Raw genomic sequence first — 25,304 nt, 5'->3', positions numbered from 1 at the left:
CAGCTTTTTAAAGAACCACTGAAGCATAGAGAATACTTGGCCAACTTATACAGGAAGATTATTTATAGCATGTACCCAAAACGTGGAGTGTTCGGCAATTTCTCATTCCTTTGCTAAGGGAATCTAGGCAGTGTTCAAGCCCACTTTGATCATCCTTTCATCCCACTGTGTTGCTGCAGGGAAAAATCTTGGTACCAACATGCCACAGGAAAGCCGGATGAGTTTGCCAGGGAGTAAGAGAGTTTGTAGAAGGAGACTTATGTCTGCTTACCTGGCTCAGAGCTGCTGCATTCAGTGGGTCTAGAGCAGCAGACATGTTTTCTTTTTCGGCTTCTTCTTTTCCACTGGTGTTTTTCTATTTATCTGTCTGACGAGATCATAAAAGATCTGTAAAAGAAAGAGGGGGAAAAGTATCCCGGGCATTGAGAGAAGCAGGTATCAGAGAACACTAACCTCCTGTACAATTCTACAGCTTAAAAGCTTTGCGTGTGTGTTTGTTTTTTGTTTTTTTTACATATCAGGTTAGCAATAAATGGAATGGCTGGAAGGAGCAAAGAAGAAAGGTGAAATCCTCTTGGAAACTTCTTGACCTTAAGAAAAGGATGAAGCACAGCGGCCTCTTGCTGCAACAAGATTACAGGGCAATTTATTGATGTTTCACAGAGTTTTGATTCTCTACCAGGGCTTCCTCAACTAGAATAATAGAGCTAGAAGAGGCCACAAGGGTCATCCAGTCCAATCCCATCCTGCCATACATAATCAAAGCACTCCCAACAAATGGACACTCAAGTCCCATCTTAAAGTGGTTTCATCAGAAAAGTATGAAATATTCTGGAAGCAAAAAGCAACAGCACTGTACTGGATGAAAACCACTTCTCAGGAACTAGTTCAAAAACTAATAGGAGAATAGCTAGCAATCACAACACTGCACAACTATCTATATTGTACCACCAGGATGGCAAAATTTTAAATTATTGTTTGCAAGCCTTTTTCTTTTCTGTTTGTCTTATTCAACACTTAGAAATGCACTTTTAAAAGTAATTATTTTTTGTTAAGTTACTATTGTAATCTAACGTATTAACTGCAATTACCTCTAAGATCTGAAAAAGTTACTCTTTCTGGACTCACGAGTAAAGATTTTCTAGCTATCAATAAAAGTCCGACAACTAATTATGACAATCAAGAAGATCAAAGAGTGTATGTAGCTTCCTCATGCCTAAATTTAAACATCCAGTTACCAAAAAAACCCCACATTGTATTTTATAGTTCCTACTTCAGCTGTAGCCTGGATAGATTAAAACATTAAGGAGTCTTGTGCAGTGTAACACTAAATCAAGAGCAAGTATCCTCTCTTTGGGTGACACCAGCTTTAGAGCAACACAAATAAAATGCTTAGCTTCATGGAAAACCTCTCTTGACTAACTCTTCTCCCCTCCCCCTAAAAAAACCCCCAACCTCTGGCCAATTTCTAATATGATTCATGAATTCCAACAAGCTCTATGTCTACAGCGTTTCCATCTATGAACTGCAAAACCTAGAAACTGGATACTGCCTAGATATTATCTTGGAGGGGCAGGGAAAGAAGCACAGCAAAGCATTTTCTAAAAGCATGATAAAGCCAGCATCTCTTTCACTCTCTACAATAACAGTCTATAGCAGCATTTAGGTTTCCCACACTCCCTCTCCACCAGGTTTACAATTACATGATTTTATGCTGTCAGCCCAAGGCAAAACACATCCTTTGTACTCTGATAAGGTCAGTCTAACTCCTTCCTAGATGCTCAGCAGGGCTTGGAAGTTGAAGACAGTACTGCAGGGAAGTGAGTACAAATTTGGGTTATCTATGCAGAAAAAAGGCATCTAACATCCTTTTCCTGAAAAAGACGAAAACACCTAATACTTTATAATTAATTATGCATTCAAAGTTATGTTTATGGTAACAATAAGGGCCTTATAACTAAGCCACTGAAGTGCTTTACAACTATTGTGTTAGCCTGACATAGGATTCCTCCAGACACAGGAAAAGTTGGAGATGACTGTGGTATTTGTTGCTGTATTTCTCAAGGTTTATTTGGTTAAAGAACCCAACAGATAATATTTGGTTGTCCTGGACTATTCAGGAGGTATTCTCAATAATAACAGCTACATTTAATTTCTAAGAGAAGGTAATACTGTTGTTGTTACTGTTGTTTTCTTTTCTTTTTTCTTTTTTAAATCAACAACAATTCAAAGGGAATTGTATGGTTCAATACCCAATGTTCATACCGGGTTGCTTGGCCATTCCTCCTCCTCACAGTTACGGTGGTGAATGGGAATTCCTTTTATAATTCCATTTATAACTGTGGTTTCCAATCTTTGTTCCTCTAGGTGTTTGGGGCTTTAACTCCCAGAAGCCCTAGCCAGCCTGTCTAATGTTCAGCAATTCTGGGAGTTGAAGTTCAAAACACCTGGAGGACCAAAGGTTGGACACCGTTGGTTTACACAAAGGATTTCTAGAACACCATTCCTTTAAAAAGATTTGTCCACACCAGGTCTCACAACATCTAAAGTTTTAAGGTGAGCAAAGGCACTGAAATGATGCAAATAATAATTAGCCAAACTGCTACAATGTTATGAGAGCTGAATAACTGGCCAAGTTGCCAAACTGTCTGACACATCGTACTGTTTTCTTTATTTTCACATTTCCCTGTTATAAAAAATTAAGCATAATTAATTCATAGGGGTCACCATAAGGCAAATGGAAAGCACATAAGCACATATGAGATTGTATGAATGGAAGGAGGAACAGCACATACTGGCAATTGTAGGCACCATGGGAGGAGTTCTGTTGCAAAAGGTTTTGTTTCTTTGTGTTAGCATGGAAAAACCCATAGTCATATGAAGTGTGCATCATATTTCTTAATGCGGACAAGATGCTCTGTTTTAGCCTCTCCAGTTGTATAAACACAGAGACCTAGTTGCCATAGGTGTTTCCTCTACCTCACTTTACCTAATTATCTACAACACTAGATTGGAACTTGTGGATCCAGTAGGAGCAGCACCAACTACATTTCTGGATTTCTGGCAGGGTAGCTACAATTAGGTCATTATTCCCATTTGACAATTGCAGAAACTAATGCTCATTGTAAATAAATTCAAAATCTCCTAGCAAGTCCCTTTTTCCAGAATAAACTGTAGTGCAATCTCTCAAAGCAATGCATTAATGGCCTTGGAATAGAGATAGTAAGGACACACTCATCCAGATGTTGAACTGCAACTCTCAGGATCTCTCACCATTGGCCACACTGTTTAGGGTTGCTGGAAGATACTATCTAAAATCAGGAAAGCTGAATGATTCTCACCCTGTCTTAGATAGATCCTGGTTTGTTCCAAATTAATTAAACATCTGGTAAGATCTGGATCTAATGGTAAGCTCCGGGTCGTACCAGGTTTGGGCGCTGTGTGGATTGGCCTGAGGACTGCATCACGTGATTCCCAGGCCCAGTCCACACAGCCATCTCAGTTTTTCGGGTTCCAGAAGCACCCACCCCTCCCCCCAAACCCCAAATGTACCCCTAAACATAAAGTTAAACTTACCTGGCCATGATAACATTCCTCCTCACACCCTCCTGGCATGACAATAACATTCCTCCACACACACACACACACCCTTCTAGTGCATCATTCCATCACACCAGAAGGGTGTGAGGAGGAACATTACAGCAGCCAGGTAAGTTTAACTTTAGGGGTACATTTGGGGAGCTTTGGGATGACATGCAGCCACTCTCCCCCCCCCCCCCCCGAAAGCCTGGTTTTTTGGGGGGCTTGTGGGGATGCAAATTTATGCCAAAGCGGTTTTTAAATACCCATTTTGGCATGGATTCTCATCAGAGGCATTTGAACCCAAATGTTGGAGGATGGGGATGGGGTTCCTATTGCAAGAGCCACTTCTGACCTTTTCAAAGAGTCTGCCAGGACAACCTATGCATTTCTTTTTTTCTTTTCTTTCTTTTTGTTTCTACTGTTGTTTTCCCTATTGGCTCTTGCTCAACAAAATCAATGAAACCATGACGTTAGATCATTTTGAAACCATTTAGATTACAAAAAAATGAAAATTACAAGTAAGCATTAGTTGTTGCTTCCAAAACGCAAGGCAATAAAGAAAACCCAGAGGTAATAAGGTCATCTTTATTAGCTGTGCAATCACAGACTAGCACAGCCATATCAAAAGATCTGTTCAGGACTGCATTTATTTATTTATTTACAGTATTTATATTCCGCCCTTCTCACCCCGAAGGGGACTCAGGGCGGATCACATTATACACACATAGGGCAAACATTCAATGCCCATAAACACATCAAACAGAGACTGAGACAGAGACAGACGCAGAGGTAATTTAACCTTCTCCTGAGGGGATGTTCGATTCTGGCCACAGGGGGGAGCAGCTGCTTCATCATCCACTCTGACGGCACTTCCTCATTCCAGGTCGTAAATTAGTTAAACATGCCTCCACACTTTTATAAGTGGTACCTTATTCCTACTTGATAGATGCAACTATCTTTTGGGTTGCTAGGTCGGCAACGAGCAGGGGCTATTTTTTATTTAATTTTAATTTAGTTAAAAAAAAAAAGAACCAAAACGGGGTGGAGGAGACATAGATTCAATATAGGGATAACATAGCTACTCTTCAAGAAATTGTATGTAGATTTCTGTGTTTTTTCTTATAGGTACTTGAAGTAATCACTGGCACAATCTACACCTCTTTCAGGTGTGGTAATGTCACTGTGGGCAAATAGCACTTCTATATTCATTGCTTTAAATCTGCATTAAGTACCAGCCTCTTTTGATTCAAATAAACAAATATCCTAGTTTGACCTTTGCTACTTGAATTCTCATCTTTAGATCCTGATTTTGTAAAACACAAGGAAGTTGTTGGTTTAAATTTTTTAAAAAGAATTTAAATCCCTCAATTCTCAATGATAGTCCTAAAATATTTTTTAAGTTCAGATTGTGCTACAATGTCTATTGGATTGGTTCTTTCTTTCATTTAGGACCAATGAATTTGCATAGTCAGTAGTTAACTTGGTCTATCAAGATTACAACACAGTACATGGCACACTGATTTACACAGAATTCTCACAAGCAAATGAAACAAAAGGCCATTTACATCTATCTGTCTTCAGCTCCACTATAAAATCAGCAGTCAGGCTATGCTAAGTGAAGACTTCTCAGCTAAGAAATTTATCTTTCTTCTAAGCCTCACATCTAATGCAACAAAAACTGTCAGATAGGACAAAGGAGTATAGAAAGCCTATAATATGGGTTTGTTCTGGTCATTTTACCTGTTAGCAAATTTCATATTTTATAAAATGTGACAATAATTTTTCAATAAATTGTGTTGCAATTCTGCAATTAAAAACAGCAATAATTGTAATGTGAACAGCATCCTTTAGAACAGGGCTTCTTAAAATTTCCCACTCGCAACTCCTTTCAGCCAGAGAAATTTTTATGTGACCGCGTTATATAGGTATATAAAACAGGTATCAAAATAAGACATCTACAGTGTTCCCTCCCTAATTCGCGGTTCGCTTTTTGTGGATTCGCTGTTTTGCGGTTTTTCAATAAACTCTAAAAGAATATTATAAATCATTAAAAATTACAATTTACAGCCTAAGGAAGGGAGGAAAGAGAAACCAAGGGGAGAGAAAAGGAGCTCAAGCGGCAAAGGGAGGAGAAGGAGGCGATTTATCAACATACAATTGGTTGATAAAGACTTAAAATAGTGTATAACTATTAAAATAATGTATAAATATATAGTGTCCCTACTTTACGGATTTCCACTTGTTGCGGGTGGTCCTGGAACCTAACCCCCACGATAAGTGAGGGAACACTGTACTGATAACAAATCAGCATTTGCAAAGCTTACTGAACAGGCTGATTTTACATTTTATGAAGCAAAGCTGAAGCATCGACTGCAGACTCCACTGCAAACACTAGACAACAGATTCGTGAAATGTCTAAAACAGCCATTAGGTGACATTCAGAAAATGTTTACTATGGCCAATTTTTGGGGACCCCAATTCTGAGCTAAGGGGACCCCATTTGGGTCAGAAGCAGTGCTTTAGGACACATCTACCAACACAGGCTTCTGAAAGGTGCCAATGAAATAGAAGTACTGTGTTCTCTCACTTATTGCAGGGGTTACGTTCCAGGACCACCTGTGCAAAGTGAAAATCCTCAAAGTAGGGACGCTATATTTGTATTGTTTACAATCTCCCTGGAAAGTAGTGTCTCTGTCCCCTCCTCGCCTCTCAAGCACGTGCATGCCTTGCGAGGCGAAAACAAAGCTGCTTCAGCCTCCTTTTCTTTCCCTTTGGCTTCTCCTTCCTTCCTTCCTTAGGCTTCTCCTTAGGAAGTAAGCGAAAAGAGGGATTTATAATATTATTTTATGATTTATACAATTATTTTAGTGCTTATTAAAAAACGCAAAACAGCGAGGGCACGAAAACTGAACTGTGAAGTAGTGAGGGAGCACTGTACACGAATACTTACGAACTCAAAACTACAAATGCAATATCCATGCTGCTTCATGAAAAATCACTCAATAGTTACCTCATTAACATTGATTTTAGACTTTGCAGATGACTCTAGAAAGGCACAGTTACACCACTGTCTTGCTAAGTTCTGTCCTTGTTCTTTGCCAACTACACGCTCATCTTCCAGATCACATTTATTGCCAACCAGAATCATAGGAACCTGTGGAGAGACCATGAGAGAATTATGGGTAAATGACATTCAAAACCATGTGCCCAACTTTAAAAAATAACAGAATTCTTGCCAGAGGCTAACAGGTAGCAGTCAGTACACATTTTCATGTTACACCAAAACAATTTTATTTCCCACTGATTCCTTGTTTCAAACTAGCTTAATATAACTGATTGGCATCATATGGATCAACACATGCAAGAAGCTAAAAAGAAAGAAATGCTAATTTATGAGATGGAAAGCTTCAAAAGAGCATCTTTATTGACTTTGAAACTGCAATACATAATGCACTGACTGCTCCATTAAATGTCAACTACTTAGATATGTGGGGGGAAATATGTTGATTAAAAATAATAATCAAGATCTACAGTGGACAAAATGCTGATATTTCCTGGAAAGTAAAACTTCAAAGTACATTTCATGGCTCAGGGCTGGATTATATATTAGGTGTCTGCAAGAAAGGAAGCAAACAAATAATTTTGCACACTGTCATTACCATGGCTACATCGCATTGACAATTAAACAGGCTCATGGCAACTATCAGACAAATGGAGAAAGCATGGTTTGGAAAGTTCATGGATATGCCATTTATTTTCTCAAGCACTTTCCTAATGCTAGTTTCTGCAAACATGAAGAGTTGACATTTCAAATCCTAAAACAGACAGTAGCTATCTTTCTATACAGTTTTAAATTTAGACATCAGGATTTACATCACTTCCTAAGAATTATGATGTATGTTTCGGCTTCAATGGTTTGACGTGCTTAGGCATTAAATGCCTCCTTCCCTATTCTAGAAATGGAACAGCTGAATCATGAAATGCTAGGGATCAAGTACACACATTTTTGTCAATAGATTCTCCCAGTCCTCCCCATTTTGGGTAGTTTAGATTGAATTTTCAGAACCAACATAAAAAAGGACAGCCTTTAAATAGCAACTTGAAACAAATCTTGGTAAAGTTAATTTCAGAGAACTGTAGCTCTCAGAATCTTTAAATCAGGATGCTGACTGGGGATGTTGAAAGTTGTTGTCCAAAAGATCTCTGTTCACTCAACCTCTTAGAGATCTGCCCTATATTTACATATTTTGTAATGCAGCAATGCCTCCCTGGCAGTCATCTTGAGTGAGGAAGGTTGAAAAAGGGGAGGAGTTAGGAGACTCCTAGGATTGGCCAGAGGAGTGGGGAGGGGCCGAGAGGGAGAGAAGAGGAGAAAGTGGGCAGTGGAGAGGTCTGAGAGAGCTGGTGTGTGAAGGTGTAAGGTTTAAAAACTGGGTTTACAGGGAGAGAGTGGAGTGCTGTGAGTTGACAGGAAAAGGTCAGACAGCAGTTTGATTTCTGGTGAGAGTTAGCACAAGAGATTGACTCTCCAGGCCGGGTTAGTTAATAGGAAGAACTCTAAGGTAGAGTTAGTTAAGAACCCAGGGGGCTAACTAGATAGATTAGTCAATCTCGTCACTATTCTCTGAAATAGAGCGAGGGTTCTGTTAATAACAGTTAGATCGGTTTATTTAGATCTGTCTAGAACAATGATGGGCAAGCTTTTGCGCTTGGTGTGTCAAAATTCACCAAAAAACCTAGCATGACTTGGGTGGTGTGTCACTTCGAGAAAAAAAACCCATAATTTCACAATATGTATAATTTAAATAACAAAAATGTATAATTGTAATATATAACTGTATTTAATAAATCAAAAACTATTTACTACCCTTATTTCCATGTACAACGATCTATGGTACCTCTTGCAGCTTCCACACTGATTTCTCTCTATTTTAGTTTCAATGTAGTCATGAATAATGAATAATATAATAGTAATAATATGATAATATACTACAATAATAATAGAATAATAATAGAATTTTTATATATATATCATAATTCCCATAGAGTAAACAACAAAACCACTGGACCAAATCACACCAAATTTGGCCACAAAAGACATAGGCATCCAATCAATCTGCAGGCGGCAGCGTGTCAGCAAAAATGGCTAGGCGTGTCAGTGCTGACACGCGTGTCATAGGTTGGCCATCACTGGTCTAGAACAAAGTGAAGAGAACTGAACAAGCAGCCAATTCAAGCTGAAGTGCTTTTGTAACAAATCACTTTTTTTGTACCTCTCAGGAGTGGTTAGTTGTCTGTTTTAAAATAAATAAATCTTATTCTATTTAACGGTCAAAAGGTCTCTACAGCACATCATTCCATCGTCAAGCCTTTGTGATAGTTCCAACATTAGTAACATCCAGTTACTACAGAAAAACCTCTTATAAACAGTTGTTTGGGAGCCAGGGGTGAAAGCAGTGTTGGCAGGAGTGGGAGCAGTTTACCTCAAATACCTTGGAAAATTCCTAAAACCTATTAGGTTGGTGGCAGCTTTAATTCAAAAGAAAGTTTAAAGACAAAATAGTGTTCACTTCTCTCTAACACATATCCATCATTGTCATGCTATCATATTGGAGGCACAGGACTGGGATCTTCTAGGGTTGGGGAAAGGTCTGCCCTGCCTTAATTATAGTTGCCCGTGTCCGTGATCTCTAATCCTCTGTGTGATACCTAGCTTGGTATAGAAAGTCTTTACTTCTACTAAGATCCAAAGTTTTTATTTTGTGGCTTATGAGGAGATTCTGCACTAATTCAAGAGTTATCTGAGCATGCCCAATAACGGGGGTGGTGGTGGGACCATTGGTGCTGTAATTTTTGGACCAGTTAGTCCATTAAGAAAAGTATTCAGAACACTGGGATCTGCAAAATGACAAAAACTAACCAATCAGATTCAGAGGAAGAACTGATTTGTCTGATTCATCAAATGATACAAGTGTCATTTCAAGCACTGGTTCTATGACATAGCTGTGGACTAAATACTGAAAATTAGATCCGATTCCAAACGTTTTGTTAAGAAAATATCCCCTATTTAAACAAACATCACTTTGACTTTAATTTTTTAAAAGTGTAGCTAGTTGAACCAATTATATTACCAAAGGTACAGGGTGTTTGGAAAAGAACTCCTAGTTTTAATGTAATTATACTTAAAAATAGGGAGTTCTTTTTCAAACACCCTGTATTACAGAAAAGCTAAATAATCTCACAGATGAAGCTAAACTGCGATTAACAAGCACTCCCTATTCAAGTTCAGGTCTCTGTGTGTATCTGCCTTTGAGTCCTCTGTTGATTATGGTGATATCATGCATTTCGTAAGGTTTTCTTAGGCAAGGAATACTCAGAGCTCTTACCAGTACCTTCATCTGAAATACAGCCTAGAGAGTATCTGGCATTTGTTGCTGGTCACCTGTCCATATACTAACCAGAACTGACTCTGCTTAGCTTCCAAAACTAGATTGTGTTTAGTGCCTTTAGGATATTGGGTCTCCACTTCAGCTATCTTCTCATTTAGTAAGTCAAGGCCCTCATGAAGTAGTTATTAAATACCAGAGGCAAGGACAGGAATGTGGAACGTGGAACTCCAGAAATTGTTGGATTCTGTACAAGTCTGAATAAAGGTGTGAAATAATGGGAGCAGTAGCCCACATTATGAACTAGACAGAAACACTGTTTCCAAATTTTGGTTTTCTGAAATCACCTGCCATTTGATAAAGAGTCTGAAGTAGAAGAAACAGACCTTATCTATTTCAATCTGAAATTGAATAAGCACCCCATGGTTGGGACAATAATTGATCAGGGCACTGGCCTTATATTCAGTACAACCACCTCGGCAGCATCTGTGAAGAGCCACTTGTGATGGATTAAACAGCCCAGTATTTTGATTATTATTACATATATTTTTTATCACAGATTACAGATGTATTTAATTAGAAATTTGCATTCCTATCATATCGCCAAAGACTCAAGTCTACTAAAGAAATGAACAACAGCAACAAACTGCTGAATGAGGCAACATGTAAATGCAGTCATTGAGATCAGTTCAAGTGAGAGAAAGTCTTTTTAAAATCTTTTCCCTGCAAGAGAAAATTTATAAGCGATTTCTGAATCCATGAAGAGAAAGGCATAGCATTTTCAAATTGAAGAATGACAGAAGGAAGAGAAGTTAGAAAAGCTCTCTTTTCTATGTGATGGTCTTTTGCTTCCAACTGCAGCCTCAGTAACTACATTGTACTAAAACATGGTGCACAAAAACCCAGAGCTTGAATAACTTAATTTAGATTACTGTCCTCCACACCCCCTCATCCACTGGAGGAGTCAGGTGTTGTAGTCCAAAAAGTAACTTTTCCAAGCTCATTGAAAAACATGGGAGTTTACATGGTGCGAGGTTCCATTCGTAAATGGTGTTAGAAACATGATGCTAGAGATGGGCATTTGACCTTCCTGAGTAGGGCTATCCCCAACAGATGCTGTTAACAGCCATTCATAAGACAGCCTACAGCATGAATGATGCCAAGGAACTGATAATGCAAGATAAAGCCTATCAGCTTGGATTACACCGTGATCAGAAGTGATTATGGTACCATGCCTGTTTAACTGCTGTGTGATGGAATGCAAACCTATTCTATCAGGGCCAGGACCCCTGTTGAGAAGCTCAAATACTATGCAGCATGGCAACTCGGTCCTGCCAACTGGCAGAATTTTTGCATGCAACGTAAGGAGATTGTTGTGGGTTGATGTGAAATGCACACAGCAAGTTTTCGCCCTCTGTTCTCACATCTAGAACTTCCATCAAGATGAGCAACTCAGTATAGCTTTAATTCATAAGAGGAAAAATACCCTATGAGTCATATAAGAAGTTTTGCATTTTACAAAGGAACTATTTCTAAACATAACATTGAACAGAATATAAAATTGTAAGGGCTTAAAGAGGAATTGAAAGGAACCCGAATGTGGAAAAGGTTTGGGAAATGTATTTTATAGCATAAGAATGACAAAAACATCCTCAGCATGTTTTTTTCCATTTCCTGTAAAATTTGTTCACATGGATTTGGTACCTTTTGGAAACAAACTCCACATATGACTTAGATTAGGTTCCCTGCAATGTTCCATGTTCTCTATATAGATCTGGCTCTGGTGATTGCATATGTTATTAGACTATAACACCCATTTTCCATCCCTTCTGGCCAGGGCAAATGATAACAAGTTGTTAGCTCCTGAAATATGGGGCAGGAGACTGTGTGTCTCAGTGTGACCATGGTAGAAGATGAAGGGACAGGGTTTTTCTTCTTCCCAATGCATTTTCATTTTTTCCCCATTCACCACAGTTGGATGAAAGTTACTAAATCAGGGCAGGGACCGGTGAAGTTTCAAGGTATTTTTTATTTTTTATTGGTGATTTTTTGTTACAGTTATAAAATCGGGGGAGTCACAGTGGGGGGGGGGGATGGGGGAGTGGAGGGGATGGGGAAGGGTGAATACAAGAGGAAAGGAAAGAGGGAGAGGAGAGAGGATCTGTGGGATCGATCAGGTTTATGGGTGGTAGAGTGCGATCTACTGGTGGTGCAAATTACTGAATGAAAAAGAATAGTTGTAAACTCGGGGGGGAGAGACCTATTGCAGATATGACGTCATTTTGTATTGCTTAGGATGACTATTTCTTATTTTTCTTATGCAGTTTCCTCTGTCTGTATCCGTCTTTTTCTTATATATTCTTCAAATGTTGACCAGTCTGTTTCTTTGATTGGTTTTCCATGGTGTGTCTTCATCAAAAAGTCAGTTTGTCCATGTTCTTTATTTCCCATATCTTTAATATCCATTGATCAACTGAGGGGATCTGATTCAGTCTCCATATTTTAGCAAAGACAGTCCTGGCACCTATAACCAGGTAGTTTAAGATCTTACCCCATTTGTGTCTAACTTTGAGTTAATTAGGCCCAGTAGATATAATTCTGGTCTCATTTGAAATTCCTCTTTCATTATCTTTACACATTCTTTGTGGATTTCTCTCCAGTATTTCTTTAGTTTGGGACAGGATCACCACATGTGGTAGAATTTGCCTTCATGCTCTTGACACTTCCAACATTTTGTTTGGATATTTTTATTGTAATGCCTAGTTTCTTCAGAGTAATATACCATCTATATATAATTTTGTATTGGTTTTCTTTTAAATCAGTGGCATATGTATATTTTATATGGGAAAAAATTCTGGAGTCCGAAAACAAGACAATCACAAAAATTTACAAGAAACGTCTGGAGTGGAACACTGAGACAGAGCAAATTAAGGAAAGCATGGTGCAATGGGCCTGAGATATTGGAAGACCAATCAGATATGAAGAATGGGAATCGATTTGGAAGAAAAATATAAAATATATATCAAGGGTTTTTTTTTATATCTATGAACACATGAAGACACATTTCTAAAATGCATTATTCCAACTCCTATCAGCAAAAAAATTTCAGTGTCTAAAATTTGCTACATAAAGTGGTTATCCAAAGACCACACAGCAATCTGATTCTTTGTTGCAGGCAATCAAGTATATGAAAAGCTTTTGTTTGTGGAAACATTAATAAGTCAACACAAACACTTTACATTTCATGTACTTGAATTTAAAAGTGCACCATTAAGTCATAAAATCAAAGTGCTTTTCTCCACAAACCATGAACAGGAAACTAGGTGACCAGGCTTTCTGAAAAAATATTTTATAATGTTGAGAATAGCAGGTGACATAATGAAGAGTCACAGTCTAGGATTTGTGCACATCAGCAGCTTGACAACATTTAAATAACAAAAACCTTTCAGCAGTCCTTTTAAAAATATATTTTTGAGAAATTTGAGAAGCACTAGATTACTATTTCAATTTAGACCATGTCTACTAAAGGGCCTCCAAACCTGTCTTTAGCAGGAAGTTATAAAGGAAGCTACTGAGCCTTCAAAATATCTGACAACATGGTTAGCTATTCTAGTGAGAAGCGCTATTTGGGGACAGAGGAAATTTAGCTTGAATGTCAGCTTGTAAGCTGTCTCGTGCTCATAAAAATCTTACTTCTTTTGGAATTTGAACTTCTCTAGAGTTCAATCTTAGTTCAGAATATGGGCCATTTGTGACTAATTCTCTAGAAATGTCTATGTGAAGAAAGGAAGGCTTTCTCAAATATCTTAGCAAGAAAATTTTATTATATCATACCAATCATTTTTGAACAGTGTCCTTTCAGTCATTTAGTCACTGAACAAATACAGATAATGACTTCTTTAGTTAGACACGAAGCAAAAAACCCATTTACTTACATCTTCAGTGTCCTTGACCCGTAAGATCTGTTCCCTCAGGTCCTGTAAGTCATTGAACGTGGACTGTGCTGTAATAGAATATACTAGTGCAAACCCCTGACCATTCTTCATATAGAGATCCCTCATTGCTGTAAATTGCTCCTGTAATCAAAAACAGATATGCAAACAGATATTATTAGCTGTTAAATATAATTAGCTGTTTAGTATATACTGAGCAATACAGAGTAAGACAGACTCAGTTTTTAGCAGAGACCAAAAAAGGTCACAAATTCTATTCACTGCTCTTGTAAATATTCAGAGAAGCCTATGAATTTAATTTTAAATACTACATTAAAGAATAAAATGTGTGTATATAGAAAGTTATTTGTGCCTCATAATTGCTTTTATGAACATATTAGACCCCTTTTTCCTCATCCACCTATCTCCCTCTTCCATATGCCTCTCATGAGCAGTGCACACGTGATCAGACAACTGTGTATTCGTGTCCCATACTGTGGGAAGAAGTGGATACTTACTAGATTCAACTGGTGAAACCAGTTGTAAAATCAGATGTAATTTAGCCTTTGTATCAGGAAGAAGTTAAGGAAAACTTTTGAGAATATCTAGAATCTCTGCAGGTTTTAAGATATGAGCATGAAATCTGTGTTTCTGCAGATGGTGCTCAACTACAGTTCTGTCTTCGACTCATCAAAGCAGCACCCCCAAACAGCACCTGGAGGTCCAAAAGTTCACTTGTGCAATTGTGCCAGGAGGGCAATTTCTGTCTTGCACCTAGAGTAGAGCTATAATTGGGTTGTGGGGTCTGTGCTGGGGGCCAGAAAGATGTGGCTTGGGCGACACAGACAAGAAAAATACTCAATAGGATATAATTTCCCTTTTATGTGGCCACTGTGTCAAACAATTTTAAAATTTATTCAGTAGTGCACACATTTTTCACTTTAACCCATGCTTTCACTGTCAGGTATAAACCAACAACATTGGCTGCCACCATTATGAAGCATTTTAAAGTTTTGCTTCAAGTTCTAATGCAAAGTAATAATCACACTGAAACTCTGTATTTGGACCCCAAATTAAAATAAAATTATGCTGTCCATTTCTAATAAAAATTGTACAGTTTAATCAACACTGAAGAAAACAAAGCAACAAATCTTATTGTATGTTGTTTGTGTGGCATGATGAAAAGAAATATAAGAAGTATTTCATATAATAATATGCCTCAAATAAAGATAAATAGGTGTGTCTCATATAAGCTTACAGTTTAAAAATAATTTGTGATGATTTTAAGGTCCTTCAATTCAATGATTAAGAATTTTGGATTTCCAGAGAGATCTCACTTACCGTCCCTGCTGTATCGAGGATTTCAAGCATACACTGTTGACAATCTACTTCCACTTGCTGAAAGAACCAAAAGGGGAAAAAAAGACAAAAAAGACTTGATGACTCCTCATGTCATTGTTTATTGAGTGGTTACAAGTACCTACAGATCCAATCAGTAGGATAACAAATGATGGGGAAGAGGTAATGTCTAGCTTTCATTTTCTCTCTGTCTCTAAGGGTAGTTATGGAATTAAAATGAGGAGCCACATATAATATCCTCAGTTTACAGAAGGAAAAGTGGTTAACAAATATAACTTATTTATTTATTATTTATTATATTATTTATTATTTATTATAATGTAATAAATAATGACACATCATTGGGATTGGTGTCGGTCATGTATTGCATGTGGATGTCCATAAACTTGAAAAGCCCATTTCAAAGTTCTTGACTTGGGAGTGGGTGAAGAAAATATCACCCCATACTTTACCTTTCTGTATGAGTCTTCTATTGTGGGGTCATATTTTTCGACAAAAATTCCCTGAACAAACTGTACAGTCTGAAAAGAAAAACAAAGAAACACAGTCAGCCAATCGCTTACAACTGGTGTTATTTAACAGGCTAATTACATAATACATCTGCGAGACACAAAGCCTTTGTGTGAGTCCCTTAAACCCGTTTGCAAGTCATGTTAGTGACACTTAAGATACTTGTTTACATATTTAACACAACATAGTTGAACCCTGAAATTCTTATAGCAAAAAGGAGGAACTGTCATAGTTTTCATTCCCCATGCCAACATGAGGAAGAGAAAGGGGGAGATATGGCTTATGGGTTCAGTTGGCTGCCTTATGAAAACTAGTGTGCTCTTGTTGAGAAACAAGACTTAATAATTCACAATATAAAATGAAATATCAGATCTGTCTGTACTTGTAGCCTGTTAAAATTTTATTCCAAATGGGGCAATGGTCTCAGATGTAATGTAGAATCAAAGATCCTTAGAAAGGTTTTATGGAGATTCTGAGGTATAGTATAAAGCACATTTTCCAAATCTTCATTTAACTGGGTTGTTGTATGTCTTTCGGGCTGTGTGGCCATGTTCCAGAAGCATTCTCTCCTGACGTTTCGCCCACATCTATGGCAGGCATCCTCAGAGGTTGTGAGGTATGGAGAAAACTAAGCAAAGAGGTTAATATATATCTGTGGAAAGTCTAGGGTGAGAGAGGTCAGTGTGAATGTGTGTAGTTAATCACTTTAATTAGCCCGAAAGACATACAACAACCCTGTGATCCCGGCCATGAAAGCCTTCGACAACACTTCATTTAACTGTTAAGTCTTACAAAAAGCTCAATCATTGTGACTTTTGTACACACATATTTTGTTGGCATTACATTACCGCCTTGTCAAATATGTTTTACTGTTCTGGAAGCTGAACAAGGAAGCTGGCATTAAAGAAGCTCTATAGTTGGTGTGGCTGGCTAGCACCTGATCTACTTGAATTAGCTAAAGCTATTAGCTATCTTAACTGAATTACTAGGAGATTCCTGCATGTGAGCTGGCAAACAATAGAAATTCTGAATAATCCAAGTGCCTTCCTGACCTTCAGAGCCACCACCCTATTCAAACAACCCACACGGGTAACTAGGGTTAGCTAATATCCTCCTATCCTTAAGTGTCCTCACATTCAGATACAATATTAGCTTATGATATCACTTGGTTACCTCTCGTGATCCCTTTTGTTCATGGCAAATCCTCCGGTATGACCCTTGGAACAATGCCATCTCTAAATAAAGCAGGCAGAAATCCCAGGAAGATTTCTGTTCATTTTCGAAGCCATGCTTATTTAACCTTTTAACTCTACTTTGGATACATGCAAAGCAGTTAACTCTCTCTCTCTCGAAATATATTTTATTGGATTTTAAAAGTATGAAACTAGAAAAGGAAGTGGAAATGCATAGGATATGCATACTGATGTAAGTTGACAATACAGTAGAGTCTCACTTATCCAAGCTAAACGGGCCGGCAGAATGTTGGATAAGCGAATATGTTGGATAATAAGGAGGCATTAAGGAAAAGCCTATTAAACATCAAATTAGGTTATGATTTTACAAATTAAGCACCAAAACATCATGTTATACAACAAATTTGACAGAAAAAGTAGTTGAATACACAGTAATGCTATGTAGTAATTACTGTATTTACGAATTTAGCTCCAAAATATCACGATATATTGAAAACATTGACTACAAAAATGCGTTGGATAATCCAGAACGTTGGATAAGCGAGTGTTGGATAAGTGAGACTCTACTGTATTTTCAAAAACATTTTCATAAATTTTCATAAATTTACCATGTATAAAATACACATTAATGTGCAGCTAAAGCAATAAGATAACAACAGATATAGCTGCAGCTGTATATAGGAAAGCTGCAGCAGTAACTCTTTTTTGGCTTGCTGTAGAAGGAATGCCTATTCTACATCGGACAGGATACTTTAGCCACTCATGTCCTATTATTCATACACAATATCCAAGTTCCAATTCCTGACATCTTCAGGTAGTGCTGGAAAAACCTCTGACTGGAACCCTCCCTTTTGCTAGTAATATCTTTCTCACTTTTTTTACAGAAATGTTTTCCCCAAGTAGTGAAAGGAAGATTTTTTTATATTTGTATCTTTTACTGAGGAGCCCTGGCGGTGCAGTGGCTAAAGCACTGAGCTGCTGAATTTGCTGATGGAAAGGTCAACGGTTCAAATCTAGGGAGCGGGGTGAGCTCCCGCTGTTAGCCACACCTTCTGCCAACCTAGCAGTTCGAAAACATGCAAATGTGAGTAGATCAATAGGTACTGCTCCGGCAGGAAGGTAAAGGCACTCTATGCAGTCATGCCGGCCACATGACCATGGAAGTGTCTATGGACAATGTTGGCTCTTCGGCTTAGAAATGGAGGTGTGCACCAACCCCCAGAGTTGGACATGATTAGACTTAATTTCAGGGGAAAACCTTTATTCTCTTGACAGAATAGTCCACACAAGCTCTCAAGAAATATCTCCTCCTGTTCCTTTAAAAAAAGATGAATGGGCAGGTATAAACCATTTCCCCTTTAAATATAGCACAGTATTTTCAATAATAGCTCATGCAAACCGCTTTGTGCTACCAGCTCTTAGAAATCATAGGCACCCTTTAAACAACAGCCCCATTTTGTTCAGGGTCAAAGCTGGGATTTTTCTCATGATGACAAGAAACACAAGCACAATCGCTCCTAATAAGTGGTTTCAGATTTTGAAAGGAAAGCTATCTGCAAAAGGCATCATTGTATTTGGGGAAAAGCTGAATGCTCCAATGATTTCCTAACAAGGGTGAAAATATTCTAGCTTTCATGTTCAAGAATTTCTTCTTGCAATCGAAGGAGGGAGGGATGGAAGAAAGTCCCCACTTGAAATTCATTTTTTCACCCTAGCATTACCTATACTGTCTCTTAGAAAAAGATCAAGGCATCTGCAGTCATGTCACTACAATGAGTACTCAATATAATCACTTTTTAATACAAAATATTCTCTCCTCCCTCCCTCCCTCCCTCCCTCCAACTTACACACAGTACACTGAACTTGCAAAGAAGCATAAAAGTGTTGATATAGGCCATTAGATGAACATACAGAATGGAGGCAAATTTGCTATAACTGAAGCATAGTCATTTATTGCTACAGAAACATTGTGAGTTTATTCTTTGTTAATACAGTAGAGTCTCACTTATCCAACACTCGCTTATCCAACATTCTGGATTATCCAACGCATTTTTGTAGTCAATGTTTTCAATATATCGTGATATTTTGGTGCTAAATCAATAAATACAGTAATTACTACATAGCATTACTACATATTGAACTACTTTTTCTGCCAAATTTGTTGTCTAACATGATGTTTTTGTGCTTCATTTGTAAAATCATAACCTAATTTGATGTTTAATAGGCTTTTCCTTAATGCCTCCTTCTTATCCAACATATTCACTTATCCAACATTCTGCCGGCCCGTTTATGTTGGATAAGTGAGACTCTACTGTACAAGAAAATCTCATATGGCCACGCAACCATTTGTAAATAGTTTAAAACCTACAGAGGGTTGGCTATGTTTTAGACACAGGGAGTAGTTACTGTAAGTATCAATGCTGAGAGAGCCCTCTTTTCATGCTTGCAAATTAAGAGTATAAATAAATTAAATCCAGGTACATTTTTTATTGGCTTGGAACATTCTGTATTTCACGTATCCTTTGAGACAGAACATGTAATTTATCAGTTGTAGAAGGCTTTCAGAGACCAGTGAAAAGCAAATCACAAAAGGTATACAGACTAGTAACAGTATGTAACAAAATTTGAAAAAAAAAATTGTATTCCTGGTTTGAAAGTGTTATTTCATGTTTAATTGTGTGGTGCTTACTTTTAAAGAAACTTTGTTTTTGTAGTTGCCACAAACCACGTTGAATTGGTTGAGACTCTAGGAGATATTAATTGAAAAACTATAGTGAAATGTGCTGCAGGATGTCCCGCAATAATGTTTTTGCAATTTAATAAACTGTTTTTATGATAGAACCAATTAGGAAATAACACTTATAACTCAGGAACAAAAATCATAATGTAATGCTTTAAGGATTAAATTCCCATAATATGAACATCTGTAGGCAAACCACCAAGTAATTATTATTTATATATTGCCATCAATACATACTGTATTTTACAGAGCATAAAAAGAAGTCAGCTCCCTCCCTGAGGATTTAACAATCTCAAATCTGACAGAAAGGAATTCAGTAAATGAAGGAATGAACAGGCACATATACGTATATTTGTTTAAACTACCGAGCTGCTGAATTTGCAGACTGAAAGGTCAGCAGTTCAAATCTGGGGAGCGGAGTGAGCTCCCGCTGTCAGCTCTAGCTTCTGCCAACCTAGCAGTTCGAAAACATATAAATGTGAGTAGATCAATAGGTACCGCTCCAGTGGAAAGGTAACGGCGCTCCATGCAGTCATGCCAGCCACATGACCTTGGAGGTGTCTATGGACAACGCTGGCTCTTTGGCTTAGAAATGGAGATGAGCACCAACTCCCAGAGTCGGACTCGACTGGACTTAATGTCAGGGGAAAACCTTTATCTTTGCCTTTATAAATAATGGTGGCATACACATTATGGAATCCTCAGGTCAGAAATCACATTTTTCTTGCTATCTACAGAAATCTCTTGCTATTCAACAAGTTGTATTGGGATGTTCTGCTATTTCAATAGATCTAAATTACAGCCATGTTCTACACTTTCAACCTCTAATTTGTTCTTTTGACTACTGTTGATGCTTTTTCAGTATATAAAACAGAAGACTTCATGAACCCGTGCATCATATACTATCAACAATTCTCTAGCTTTACTTTTCTATCAAAACGGGAGTAAGAATAATCCAGAAACAGAAAGCTATGAATGCCTCTATGGGAAAATGAAAAGTGTAATTGTACAAAATTCTTACACATGACTTTTTATGGTGTTCCACTGAGAAAATAACACACTGGTAATAAAAGCCATGCTTGACAGAATTTGTACTTTATTTAACTGGCTGTTATTTTGCTAGCTATGTTAATCTCCATTGCCCCGTGGGTATTTGGAGAAAATTTAAACTGTGATACCGATATCATATTTCTGAATACTCTATTATCTCAAAAGGAGGAGAGTCCCATTGGCAAATGATTGCTTTTATATCACTGGAAGATGAATTGAAGAACCACTGTCAGCATGATGAAGTTTTATACAAAACTGACACCAAATTGGTACCCCAAATCCAAGCACCAGGTGTCAACTACATCTACCAATTAAAACCATTCCAACATATCAATAAGCCATAGTCCATTTTGGGCAAGTTACATGCTTAAGACGCATTGGATGGCTTCATTCCACACCAAAAGTCTTAACCACTGTCCCTTCCTCGTTGTAAACTGTTGGTTTATAAGACTGACATGACCAAAAAATAGAGCTTAAGGTCTTGCATATAATTTGATGCCAGTTGTCATATCTTGAGTCATGTCATCACAGGCACATTCACTTATATAAAGAGCAGGCAAAGTGCAGTCTTCTACATTTTGAGTCCTCTTTGGGAAAGATAAAGTGGGGTATAAATAAATATAATAATAATATACATTGCTCAAACTGGACCCTCCATTATTGCCTATGGTCCTTTAGCGCAAGCATTGATATCTGAAGGGGCACAGGTTGCCCACAGTCACTCGCTCTGCCATTGGCTCCCAACCACGATTTTCCATTGGCCTTCTAGTAGCCTCACACTCTCTGTGCATGTTTTTTAATCAATGCAGACATCTTTCTCCCTGTTTGTATTGCACCTTCAAGTTGCTTGTTGACTCATAGTGACCCCTTGGAATTTATTAGGGTTTTCTTAGGCATGGAATATCCAGAAGTTGCCTGTTTGTTCCTTCCTCTGAAAAATGCCCTATAGCACCACTATTTTGTACCCCTTTTTGAAATTGCCTGTATTTATTTTATTAATACTATTTTCAAGCCACCCCATTACCAGCTTACTCAGGGTTACATACAATGAAGAAAAATGTTAAAGCATAATAAATGTGTTATAAAATACAAAATATTAATCACCTCTCATGTGCTTGATTATTTTTTGACAACTGAGGAATAGGTGGCCCAGCAAAACTTTGTATATATAGAATCTTTCACATTAAATTGTACTTTTATTTTGTTTTGAAAACAGCATGAATAGGACCAGAGCCTCAGACTATTGTTGTTGGTTTCAAAAGCACCTTTGTTCCATTATATTTGCTATATGGGGTATACCAGTCTAAAAGGTCAACTTCCGTCTCTGGTCTTTTCATAGACACAAAACCAGGTTTACTTATTTCCCCTTCATAAATTTATATAAAACCTTCAATAAGAATAGGAATAAACTACAAAAATACTTAAAAAATCTTCCATCACCTTACATCATAAGAAAGGAGGAAGTGAGACACAATCTCAAAGAGCCACAGGGAGATTGTCAAGGGCTACATTTTTGTTTCACTAGTGCTATTTGTGCAGCTGAGTAAAGTATTGTACGGATTTAAAACTCCTTCCATTCATCAACTTATTACTGTGAAAGGTCACTATCAGTCCTATAAAGGTGAAGAGAGTTCTTGGTTTGAGTCCACCCAGGCAGTCCAAATCTAACATTATGAAATGATCAAACAGGCTTTGAGTTTACTAGCTACATCAGCATAACACAAAGACTTTTGTGGAAGACATTTGTATACTTTTGGGCATGAGATACCTCCCTCACCACTGCTTCTGGTTTTATTATTGTTTAGCATTATGTGGACAAGCATGAAAAATGGGCGCATCCTGCCCTTGTAGTTTTTAGTCTATATGTCTATTTCAGCACCACAGTGAATGGCGAACTGTCAATCTTAGAATTCATTGCCTTCAAAGACCAACACCACACATCTCATTTTATTGAAGACTAGATGTCTGTCACTTAAAACAGGAAAACAGTAAGCAGGAAGGAACAGCTATTCAAGGTTTACAATTTAAAATAGCCACAGATGTTTTCTAGGTTCTAAAATAACTTATTTTTAAATGTCTAACCAATTCAGCTCAAACAGCTCAGTCAGAGCAGTGGTTCCTGAGCTATTTGATGCAATGGACTGGCATTCCACTCATCCCCCCTCCCGCCGCCGCAATGTGCCAGGGCCTAGTACCATATTTGTGCCATGTCATTATCATGTTAGCATAGTTTCCTGGAAAACTTTCCGTGGACCAGCAGCTGATAGCTCACAAACTGGCACCATGCCATGGACAACCACTTTTAGTAACAAAAGTTCTAGCAAGAGTATCTTACAAGTTTTATGACTGCAATTACAACTACAAGCAAAGAAAAAGGTTTCCAATAGAAACTTATCACAACCACTCCAGAATCTTCCAGACGGGCAGTTAATTATAATTTGTTTATGCAATGTATCATGAAATCAAAAGAAGCCAAAATAAACACGAACCAACTGCCAAGAAAGATGCCATCACAGATCTCAATCCTTCCTTCTTGTGCCCTAGTTATCTTTATCATTAAAACACCATCCCTAGTATTGCTAGTACGTTATGGAAGCCAATAATATTTTCCATTTGTGCACTAAGCTGTGGTAGAAAGTGCATGTGTTGCCAGAAATAAACAACCAAACATACAGAAGAAGGAAAATAGTAATTTAGGGATGTTAAACTGCCTGCAGAATTTGAAGGCAATTTACTCCCTAAACTCTTAATCCCACAACATTTAATTCACCTGCCTTCTCCTACATAATCCTCAAGTTGTACTAAAACATTTTCCTGAGTGATTGCAGCTATCTTTTACCTATTAATTATTATAGCAACAACAGCCAGTTGTTACTTCCAAACTTTCCTTACTGACAAGACTATATAAGGTTTTTAAAGCGTCACTGTTATTATTATGCTCACCAAGGCAGACTTCCCCACGCCGCCTGATCCAAGGACCACTAGCTTGTACTCACGCATGATGTGGTCTATAGAAATACTGACAATCTGAAAAAGAGAAGAAAATAGTGTGAATTACACTTTCTCAATATTAAATATTATATAGCATACAAGGAGCCTCTGGATATTGCATTTATCTCTGGATTCACATGTAATGGTGTATTAGAATGATAGAACAATAGAATTGGAAGAGATCACATGGACCAAAGTCCAATTCCCTGTCATGCAGATGTGATTTGCCTATTCTACGTATCCATTGCAAACATACTTGGGTAGCAAAGATTTTAACAAAGAAGCTACTTTTTACAAAGTCTTCTCAGCTTCCACCTTCTCCTCTGTATTGATGGAAGCTTTCTTTGGGAAACACCAACATTGGGAGGACGGGGAAACACAGAATTTCAGAGTCATCCTGCATCAGCAAGTCTGCAGTATACAGTTTTAGAATCAAATACAGCTTTAGCAGGGAAAGAGTGGAATTGTGCTCTAACTGATCCTTCTCTACCTGTATGTGCCTATCTACAAAATGCAAGGTAAACAGTAGAATGTCTCCAGAATCTTTTACTGAGTATATGTCAACAACAAATCAGAGAGAAGGGGAAGAAGTCTACTTTACCAACTATTCCAAACAATTATTTGAGTTCTTCACAATAGATAAAGAATTTGTGGGAAGAGGAACTTTGCACATAAACAGTTCATGATTAACCATTACAGGCTGCCCATTAGAATTGTGAAATTGTGGGTACACAAACAAGCAGGTCATATGCAAAAAGTTGTTTTGGGGACTTCTAACTAGGAATCAAATACATCAAGCTGACTTATTTATTTTTCTTTCTCCAGAACAGAATGAAACATTAGAAATACCAAACCTATTAAAACATAGCCTCATACAATACTGAACTAATGGGAACATACACTGTAGACAATAAACAAAAATTTCACTTAACAACGTTATTTTACTTGATATATTTTCTTTGGAAGAAAGGTTATTTACATGCAACTCTAACACAAATATTATTCAAAAACTCATAAAACTAAAACACAAGCACACAGAGGAAAACTCTACCAGAAAAGTATGTATTGTAAAGTAATTCATTACATAAATTCCCTGCTTATGCATTTTGAACAACTAGGTTACAAGCTTTTAAACAGCTGCATGTGATTACTTGGTATGATACAAATCTTTGTTCCAACCACTTTATTACTTTTCACATAGGTAAATACACTAATACAAGACAGATAAACAACTTACGGTTCAACCCATTCAGTCAGGGTATGAACATATAGCTTCTTTGTCAGAACCAAATAGAAGAAAATAAACACATAGAAGGGGGAATTAAAATTCAGATTTCTTTTAAAAAGATACAATTTCCTTCCCAAACACATCATCTCATTTAATTGTCTCCTTATTCCCGTAGTGCTAATGTTCATACATTTAAAGATCACATTTCATATGTGTGGTGAAATACTGGGTTTCCTGTGTTTCAACATTGTTTTTATTATAATTATAATTATTCACCATTAGAACATAGTTTCACCATCCTCAAGACTGAGCTAAAGGTGATTTTACAAAACT

The 25,304-nt window shown here is 37.6% G+C and overlaps 1 protein-coding gene across 1 annotated transcript in view; it reads right to left on the bottom strand.

Moving 5' to 3' along the window:
* The window catches only part of rap1a (RAP1A, member of RAS oncogene family), a 123,888-nt gene that overhangs the window by 4,492 nt on the left and 94,092 nt on the right, over nucleotides 1–25,304 (bottom strand). Inside the window, exons 3-8 of the mRNA XM_062978656.1 lie at nucleotides 23,696–23,779; nucleotides 15,712–15,780; nucleotides 15,242–15,298; nucleotides 13,904–14,044; nucleotides 6,593–6,736; nucleotides 272–387 (exon numbers count right to left, since the gene is read on the bottom strand). Coding sequence (XP_062834726.1) covers nucleotides 301–387; nucleotides 6,593–6,736; nucleotides 13,904–14,044; nucleotides 15,242–15,298; nucleotides 15,712–15,780; nucleotides 23,696–23,752 — 555 coding nt within the window. The 5' untranslated portion in view covers nucleotides 23,753–23,779 and the 3' untranslated portion in view covers nucleotides 272–300. The remainder of the gene's footprint in view (nucleotides 1–271; nucleotides 388–6,592; nucleotides 6,737–13,903; nucleotides 14,045–15,241; nucleotides 15,299–15,711; nucleotides 15,781–23,695; nucleotides 23,780–25,304) is intronic.

The sequence above is a fragment of the Anolis carolinensis genome, chromosome 4, assembly GCF_035594765.1.
Source record: "Anolis carolinensis isolate JA03-04 chromosome 4, rAnoCar3.1.pri, whole genome shotgun sequence".
Lineage (NCBI taxonomy): Eukaryota > Metazoa > Chordata > Lepidosauria > Squamata > Dactyloidae > Anolis > Anolis carolinensis.
The sequence above is the reverse complement of the archived record's forward strand: the minus strand, read 5'-3'. Positions and strand labels throughout refer to the sequence as shown.